This window comes from Etheostoma cragini, chromosome 19 (genome assembly GCF_013103735.1).
Source record: "Etheostoma cragini isolate CJK2018 chromosome 19, CSU_Ecrag_1.0, whole genome shotgun sequence".
In the NCBI taxonomy this organism is placed as follows: Eukaryota; Metazoa; Chordata; class Actinopteri; order Perciformes; family Percidae; genus Etheostoma; species Etheostoma cragini.
Window position 1 is genome coordinate 14430805 of NC_048425.1, and position 9971 is coordinate 14440775.

The following is a 9971-nucleotide window of genomic DNA, read 5'->3' on the forward strand; positions in this document are numbered from 1 at the left end:
TTTTGAGATTTATTCTTGAGTCAAAAGCTGCCTTTCCAACAAGGCTTTTGTCACATGTTAGTGTACACACAGTATAATCTTCAAATAACCACTTGTCCCCTGAGGAACTTCCAAGAACAACATGAACAACACATCCAGCATTTTCTGCACAGATACTTTGTGTGATGGACTGCAGAGACTGGAATGACATCAGTGTCTGAGGTTGAAATGCATTATGGTATAACGCCTACGAGCATAAGCAATACACCATACAGTATATCGCCACAGTACAGTCAACTGAGTTTTGCATTTTAGGTTTTAGGTTTACAGAATCAAGACAAGGGGTTATTTGTGGTCAACACTGTAGATGTTCACTTTAAAATTCAGTAAAGTTAGCCAGTCTTTGTTATACACAACTTTCTCCCATACAAACTGAATATGTATGGAGTCTCGGTAACTCATTAAACCTTCATTTCTTTTTTCATAATTAATGCACACATACAATTTACAATATTTAAATGACTTATAAAAGGGTTCTACATTTGTACACACTTCTGCTGTCCAGTGGAAAATGTTTTAAAATAAACCTACACGCAAGTAGTGTATCCACAGTACCGGGTTTTTCATAATTTAGCAGAAACTATGTCGCTGTTGCCAGGACTGATTCAAAACATTGGATTCACATGCGCCCACATCCCCAAAAATCAAATCAAATTCTTTGACCATGTATAGCAGAGACTTGATCTTCACAGCGTGCAGTGACGCAAAGAAACGTTATGTTTTGGTATTCTGAGATTACAATGAAACGAACACAGCTGTTGCTCTACATAAGGACAAACGACACACTTTTCCTACACTGCACGAGTCAGTATTGGAACTAAAAAAGGGAGGATCAAGGGGCTGGATCGCTAATGGTTCTGAGAGGCATCAAAGGGAAGGTTAGGGACCAAATATCAAGCTTTTCCCTACAGATGTCATACAACAATCTAACATGAAAAATAATAATGATCTGTTCTTGTTGGGATTTGTTTTGATAAACACTTTCAGCCACCTCCAACACTGCCATATTATAACAGAAATAAAGAGGTGCCAACTGACACATCTGACCTGTGCAGGACAATAAAACCATCAGTTACGTTTTAGTGTTAAAGAAGCCAAATTTAATAAAACCTTGTGACACTTACTATAATCTGCAAAATTGTTAAAATGATATGTAGTATTTCAGTCTTGAGTACAGCAATGGGCTCATACTGCATTGCATTGCTTGTCTTTATAGAGGTAACTGCCTCTGTGTAATTCATGTATGCATTTGATACAGTTTGTCTATGTGTGGCCTACAAAAAGTCTTTTTGTACATGAAATACATAACCTATGGTTGCAAAATATGACCATTTGCCTTAAGTTCATATGATAGTTTTAGAAACATATGTTAAAGTATTTGTCCTAGAGGTCTATTTCAGTCGTTTTGGTTTGTATGCAAACTTATCTCAGGTAATTTGAGTACCTTAATATTTAAAGAGGTGATATAAATTGAACTGGAAAAATAGACGGTTGTTTTTTGAGTTGATTTATGGACATTCACGGTCGTTGTGTGCCATGTATATTTTATTTCAAACCCCTAACAAATTTTGTCTGAATTAAATTCTTGACATAACTATTGTTGCTCTATTCTTTTAGCCTTTGTACAGTGCAGAAAATTCATCAAAGAATGTATCTAGAAGTGTGAATATAATTGTGTAACTATTCAACACAGAGAAACCTCATACATTTATGTTGCTTTTGAAGAAAATGTATTCAATTTAAAATGTAATTGACGTACTTCCTTGCAGAGGGGCTACAGTGCTGTACATCAGGTAACCATTAGCAAAATGTGCACATTCAGTCTGCTGATCGGTGGTCACCCTTGTCATTAAATCTACTGTACAGTATCCGAGATGGAATTTTGGATAGTTTACTATTACACAATGTTTTTAAATATTCAAGTACAAGGGCACAGTTCAAAATGAACACTAAAAGCAATATATACACATCAAACAATATTCATTTTCTTTCTCATTTTATGAGATTTACTCCTGTTGGAAAATAGTATTTATGTCCTAGTGTGTGTTATCCTCTTGCCACCATGAGGGGGCGGCACATGATTGTTCATCAGTCAGAGACAATTCAGAATAATATGCTTTTTGATCCACAACGTGGTCTGCTTATCTTGTTTATAAAGCATGCACCATGAGATATTACAATGCATCTCATGTTAAACTTGCAAAGCTAGAACTGGAATTGTTCTGAATTGAAGTGTATGTACGCTCCAAAATTACAGACAGAATAAAATGTGTTAACATATATAGATATTTTATTGTACAGCTCCTGAATGAAAATCTACAAAATCTAGTTTTTCTGCTAGTGGTGGAGATGTCTTAAAATTCTGACTTTAAATTATTTTTATTTAGTTTAAGTCTGCAAAAAAAACTTTTTTAAATTCTGAGGAAAGTTTTGAGAATGCAAGTGATCCTGATAACCGTGTGCAAATGTGCAATATTAGACAGATTTAAATTGTGTTACTTAAGTGTATTAAGTAATTTAACACAAATTTGAAAGTTTAAGGTGTAGTTTATTTTTTTCACTTTTGTCAGAGATAGCTGACTTTGGATATGATTTACAGAAGAAGTGTAGAAATTTTAGGTTGTTTTAAGAAAGAACATCCACTGGGATACATTGAAGATATATTCAGAGGTGGGTAATGTTGCAAACTAAGTTTTCCCTCCATTTAAGCAGTTACTTTTCATAATTGTATTTCTGAGAATAAAAAACGGAGTTGCCAACCCAAAAACATATCACATTTTTACAAACAGCAAGGCAAACAAACATAAATCACAGGAAGAAATGGCATTTTCTTGATGGAAATTAACACATTATCTCCAATAACGTGAGTAAAAAGATAACAATTGAGAAAAAATGCCAAGTTCTTTGCTAAACTAATGGATGGCCAACATGCCTCACTGAGGACACTGTCTTAGTGTTGTGACTATACAGTTTAGGGAAATACTGTATGAACCCTTTGAATGTAAAACAGCATGATCAGTTGTCAAAGAATTCCAAACATCAACCAATTCTGAAGTGTAAATCAGAATTCCGCTGGGTGGATGGCTACTTCCTGTATCCAATATCCAATCATTGTGAAAAGAAGAAGAAAAAGTCAGATTGGAACACTCAGTAACTCACATAGTGTCCAGACACTTCCCCAGTAGTTTCCAACGAGCAACAGGAAGTCAGTTAGTGAGAGTACCCAGCATGCCTTGTGTTTGCTCACATTTGGGGCCAAGCAAGGCTTTAATCACAGGCAGCAGGAACCGATCAGGCTGACTGGGTGAGGGCAGCTGGACGAGGAGGAGGACGAAAACTGCAGAAAGCGTGTTAGCCGAGTGTAGAATCCAAAGTTACAGTGTCCCACTGCTCTTTCAGGTTAAAACAGTGAATTATATGAACAAATCTAAAGAAGTTCTTTTTAATACTGTACAACCAATCTTTTATACAATGAGCATAACACCATATAAATAACCTCAAACACTGCTCTTAGTGTAAACTCCTGAACAGTGCTTCAAAAAATTAAAAACATGTTGATAGATGGTTTACTTTACAGGAAATATACATACAGTTAAATGAACATCCACCGAAAGCAGCATTGATCTTATGATAAAAGATATCGTTGTCTTATTCTAAACTCATGGGAAACGGAGCTACCTGTGTGCTTCTGTAGACAAACCACTGATAATATGGTCCGGTTTTGACATCAATACAATCCTTGTGTTGTCTCATTCTAGTTGGCAAGTAAACATGAACAAAGTCTAAAAGTTTCTCATAGAGTTTTTATCTAATGTTTTATCTATAGTATATACACTTTAAAAAAGGTATGTTTTCTTTTTTTTCTAAATGCTTTAAAGAGAAAAAAAAAAAAAAGACCAACCACAATGGGTAACTAAGTTGGGGTAAGAACACTCTGGAATTGAGAGCCAGTCTGGAATGTAAAAACACAGGGGGGGGGGGGGGGGGGGGGGGGGGGGGGGGGGGGGGGGGGGGGGGGTGAAGTTACCTCAGCTATTTTGTTCTGGTTTTTTATGCTGTAAAAAGTCACAGTGATTCCACTTGGCAGTAAATAAAAGTCAAGGCTGCAGAGATGGAAGCATTGTCTCTAAAACCCCTTCAACCCAAATCTCTTCCCCGTGTGTGTAACGCAGTCTGCAGAATAGAAAGACTCTCCAGAGAGTAATGGTGGAGAGCTCGAAGTTACGATTTTTTCATTTTCACCTTTTTCACTCTTTTATTTATTTTTTATCTAATAAAGGTTTGTATTCAATAACGTTTTCAAATTGCATCTCATTCCAGAGTGTTCGCACCGTATTGCCTACTTCTACTTACAGCCCACAGTAATGAACAATATTTTATCTACGATCAAAAGTCTGCATAGCACGCAGTACACAGTATGAGTCCATGTCAGTTATTGGGCCGAGCTAAAGATGATGTCCTCTTCCAAAGCCTCCGCAGTCAGCCAAAAGTTAAAGAACATTTTCAAAGAGGTGCATCGACCGCATGATGTTTTCATCCTGCGCACAAATAGAAACAACGTAATGAGAAGACACCAGTGGGCCAGCAGTAGTAAAGACATGTGTCGGGATGTCCCGCTTACGTTTTGGCAGCAGTCGATAAACTCGTCGATGGTTACCACTCCGTCTCTATTCTTGTCCATTTTCTGTTGGAGACGGAGACAAGGACAGATGAGAAGCGGCCTCTAAACGGACGGACATTTACAGTGCAGCGAGCGCTGCCAACGACACACTTGCCTGAAAGAATACTTCTACATGCTGACGAGGCGTCTCCTCTCTGAGGACGGGGTACGTGCATTTTCCCATCATGTCGTAGATGGCCTTCATGATGTCCAGCATTTCCTGCGACACAGACAATAGTCAGTTCTCCCAAATTACAAAAAAGCCACTCCTCATTTACTCCAAATGGAGAGCCATGCAGATCACTCTGGCTTCCTGTGCCTGACATTTTGAGCTTTAGATATTTCTGCTGCTACTTCAACTCAATTGGAAGGTGAATGTGAACGGAATTCCATCAAAGATTTGAAAAATGACATTTGGAAATTGAAAAGAGGCAATGTACCCGTTCCTCTGGCTAATCCACAGACCCTACTGTCGACGTTTTTTATTGGATCTACTTCTGCTGAATGAAAGAGTCTCTATGAAAACTGTTCACTGTGAAGTTCGAGGGTTATCCAGTAACTGTTTTACTGTCGACTTCTTAGGCTCTAGGGATGGAAGTGGCTGCTGCACCTGACACATATAGCACTAGTATTGAATCAAGTCAAGTAGAACTCTATTTGTCCCCAGAGGGGCAATTGGCTTCGCAGCAGTGACAAATACCCAAGGTCAATACAAATACAACATTCAAAAATAAATAGCAAAAATGCAAAAAAACAAATTTAAACTTAATTCAAATTCAAGAAAGCAATATTTATCAAGCGTGCTGATGGCTTGCCATGACATGATGTGATCCCAGGACGATGAATCCTAATGACTGATTCTTTTCTGACATCTCCTCGAGCACAGTTGTGTTTTTGAGTCAAATTTCCAATACTCATGAGTATTATCAACAGTGGCAACCACAATGCCTCCGGACACCACTGAAAAGATCCACAACCTATCAGAGCAACGGAACGACGTAGCTCGGAGAAACACATGCCAGTGGGGGCAGGGCCTGGTCCAGATATTAGAAGTGAGTACAACAAGTAGCGATACAGTAATAGAATCTTGATTCGCATTTAATCAAAACCACATAACTGGTTTGATCTGAGATTCGTTCTACGTTCAGTCAGTAATCATCTTAAACCTGCCCTGGTGACATAAATGGTTGATTGTGATCATTATTGATAATAACAATGATCGATCATTATCATAACGGACATTTCACATTTGGCATCCTTTGGCATTTATAACCAATTGCCTGCAAAACAAATTACATCACCACCTGCCTGTACTTTGTGTTTTGTGAAATTAATCTTATGTTAGCATGCTAACAAGCTAAGAAACTGTGATGGTGAACACAGTAAAGACTGAACACCTGTTAAACGTCACCATGTAAGCATCTTCATTGTGAGCATGTTAGCATCCTGACCTCAGCCAGACCATGGGCTTTTTGGGGGGGTAAACTGTACCATGGAGAAAAACTCTTGCCTTGAAATCTACTTCCAATAACAGGAGGATATTTAGGTTGTTCGTTGATTGACGGTTGGGACATACCTCTTTAGTGATATATCCATCTTTATTGATGTCATACAGGTTGAAAGCCCAGTTGAGTTTCTCCTGGATTGTGCCTCGCAGCAGGATAGAAAGGCCCATAACGAAATCCTGCAGTGGAAAATATAGACATTTAAAAAATGAGCTTTATGTAAACAACAAGTACTCGAAAACCTATGAGATAAACAAAAACAAAAATAGTCACCATGCACATTACATGTAGGTGGTATTTCAGCTGATTTCATGCCTCAACCTTTCTGCAAGAATATTATGTCATGCATTAATTAGAGGCAAATGATGAAACAGCAGTACTACAGATGCTAGGAATCAGAATTCCTTGTTATTCAAGTTATTAACTGTCTCATAATCTGTGTTGGCCCTCAGAGACTCCCCATACTTTTGAACTGATTTCACTGCACATTAGCTCTGGGTTGGCATAATCATATCTTTTCTGTCCTAATAAGCAAATATATGCCCTTCATAAATATTTATCACATGTTGATAGCATCTCAAGTGGACTTACTTGGGCTAATTTAAAATGATTGGGGTTGCAGTTTACATAACGCCACAGTGTAATTCCTTAGGGGCTCACAGAGTTGAAAAATGTTTAGTTTGATGTAGTTTTGTAGTAAAATTCAGTGATGGACAAGACTTTTGCGATGGTTGGCATTCTCAACACACACACATGCAGTATGCTACGCATTGATTCTTTAGGAAGAGGAATACGCGGGTCCTACCTCAAAACTTACACAGCCATTGTGGTCTGTGTCAAATGCATTGAACAGGAAATGTGCGTATGTTGAAGCATCTATGGGGAGAAAAAAAAAACATTTGTATTGAATTTAAAAAAACCTCTGCTGTGATTACAGCTCAATCAACACCATCAGAAACAAGAGACAATGGGTCCAATTTCCATAGCGTTTCAGGAGAACTCGGAATCAGAACGGGTTTTCTGTCATGATGAGAGAGAAGAACAACATGCTTAGAGAAAAGAGTTTTCCCATTGTTCCCCGGGAGGCGAGCCATTACATATACTTGTCTGCCTTTCTTCTTTCTGACAATGTATGTATCAAAGCCTTGTAATGTTTTCCATCTTGTTCCAATCTTTTCCATAATGAAGAGAGCAAGCAGTGAACAACACCAGCATGCATAAATAAAAACTGCTTTCTCATTCTTCCTCTCTCTCACACCCATACATCTCCTTGGATGGACGTTTTAACTTAAAACTACTCTGGACTCGGTGCAATTTGTCTAAACACGATTGAAAGGCAATTTGTGTCAGTCCAGCCCGAAGAGGAGATAACACAAGCTGCAAAAACAAACCAGCAGGCTCACACGACACACACCTCCTTGTGGGAAGAACTGTGCGTAGATGTCTTTAAACGTTTCTTCGTTGACGACCCCACTTGGGCATTCCTGGAAGACAAAATGGAATAGCACATCATTCAGCATCTGTATTAAAGACTTCTTCCTGTATCAAAGTCATCGCCTTGAATCTGAGTTTAAGAAGTGCCAGTCATGGTCCAATATGCAACTCATCAGTGTGACTGGAACTGAAAGCTCCAGTGCACACTGGCGTCCAATGGTTAAACTTATAAAATGAACAGCAATTACATATTGATAGACTCAGATTTTTTAATGGAGGGGAAGAAGTATCTGTCATTTTAAGAATTTTTGAACTTTTCTTTTTTTTACCTTTTGGAAAAACCCTATCAGACAAATATGTTGTATATGTCTTTAAACACTTCTAAAGAGGATTTTAAACATTTAAGGCAAGAAAACAAACTAAAGCCAGCTTTCCCATGTGCTCAAACATTACATAAGGAAAAATGTAAAAAATATGAAATCATATGACAATATTTAATATTTAAAGAGCAACTTAACAGCAACTGAATATCTTGTTTTTGCCAACCTCTAGTGGTAAAAACCTACAGTGTTTTAGTGATACGTTTTTTTTTTTTACTTGTCCGGTCAATTTTTATTGGCCCCTGTACAAGAATTCTGTGAAAATATGTCATTTTGCAATATCTCATAAAAAGCGTTGGGGGCAAAAAAAAAGTCAAACGTGTAAATTTCTTTTGAAAAAGAACGTCAAATGCATCCCGCGCCAACTCATTTCTTGATAATGATGAAATGATTTTGACAAGAAGATGCCTGAACGGGCAAGTGGTATAAATACTAGCCGGAGGGGTTTAAATTGCATTGGCCGATCCTTATTGTTGAACCCTGAGGGAGGTAGGAGTGTACTGTGTGAAGTACACTGTGACATCACTGTTGGGAGCAACTGAAATTATCCCCCACCGTCTTTCAGCCTGATGTAAAGTTACTCTTTCACTTCAAACCGAGTTGCTAGTTCGTCTCTGGATCATTTTATTTGACAGTCTATTGAGGTAAGATGCATTAAGAGGGTTAACATTTTATTTCACTAAGGACATTTTCCGTTCTAAACCTTGATAGTTCCTCTGACCGGCAGCATGTAATACTGTAAATGATACAGGATCCTGTTCAATGTGGTGGTATTCAAACTGAAAACCCTCCCAGCCTCAATAGATATCGTGTCCACAGTCATTCAATGTCACCCACCTGTGGTTGTTGGGGAGCATTCAGTAGAAAAGACTGATGAATCTTACATAACATCCCTTTAAAGGAAACGGGCCAAGCAAAGACTCAGTGGATAACCTTGCTCAGCACAGTGTGGTGATAAAGGCAGACAGTTTTGCAGCTTCAATTTCTGCTTGATGTGAGGCTGCACACTGCAGCAGGATATTGAATCTTTGGAACTGGGGAAATGCTCCCCCTAAATAGACAATTTCCAAACCGGGAGGCACATATGTCTCTATACAAGAAAATAAACAACGGCCATAGTGGAAGTTGTTGAAAACAGCCAGCAAAAAAACAAATAGGGGAAATATACATGTATACTTCTTCATTTTCTATTTCTTTATCTGAGAATGAAATGTTTGGATTTAAAATCTATTTTACGTTTGTTTAAGAAACTAAAACTATTTTTCAGTGTGAACAAGCTAGTACAAATCACAAGGAACACTGGGTTTCCTCCTTCCTGTGACCATGTTTGATCAGCCATGTTAGGAAATAGAACTGTGGGGGTGAAGATATAAAGATGTCTCGCTTCAAAAGGGCTCCTTGTGTTTTAAGCTAAGAGGATGCTTTGAGGTTGTCTGTCTGGGTGAATCTCCTGACACTCTTCTTCTGTTGTCTCACAGATCCAGTTGCATATCTTATGGGGTGAGATGAGGTCAAGAATTTTGGGGGAGTTATAGAGACAGAATGAGCACAAGTCTGTCTGCAAATTGTAGGTTGGCAGTCTGCAACCTGATTCAATGAAGCCTGAGAGTTTGTGGTGCTGGTCTCATTAAACTGGCACATAAATCAAAATGATTTGGCATGTGGAGAATTATGCTCCGTGGTGGACAGACTGATGAGTATTGGATTTATATTGTGGGCCTGATTAAAGGATAATTCTGGCCAATTTTGATGTTTATCTTGATTGCTATAGATATTGAACCCCCCCCCCGACCTGAATCGGTGAAGGAAACACTGAGAAGCTGCAGCTACGTGTACAAGCTTCCACTGAAGCTGGTTATCAGGTTATCATCCCGTCCGTACCTGGACCAGGAGGTTGGTAGCCAGCAAGACCAGCCAACCCTTCTACATCCCTGGCCGTACCTGGACCAGGAG

The 9971-nt window shown here is 38.6% G+C and overlaps 1 protein-coding gene across 5 annotated transcripts in view; it reads right to left on the bottom strand.

Moving 5' to 3' along the window:
- Positions 1-4091: 4091 nt before the first annotated feature.
- Positions 4092-9971, bottom strand: part of kcnip4 (Kv channel interacting protein 4) — a 133280-nt gene continuing 127400 nt past the window's right edge. For all 5 annotated transcript variants that reach the window (XM_034901319.1, XM_034901315.1, XM_034901318.1 and 2 more), the window contains 6 exons: positions 7619-7688; positions 7010-7080; positions 6276-6383; positions 4815-4919; positions 4661-4723; positions 4092-4577 (listed from right to left, as the gene is read on the bottom strand). In XM_034901319.1, the coding sequence (XP_034757210.1) occupies positions 4530-4577; positions 4661-4723; positions 4815-4919; positions 6276-6383; positions 7010-7080; positions 7619-7688 (465 nt within the window). In that variant the 3' untranslated portion in view covers positions 4092-4529. The remainder of the gene's footprint in view (positions 4578-4660; positions 4724-4814; positions 4920-6275; positions 6384-7009; positions 7081-7618; positions 7689-9971) is intronic.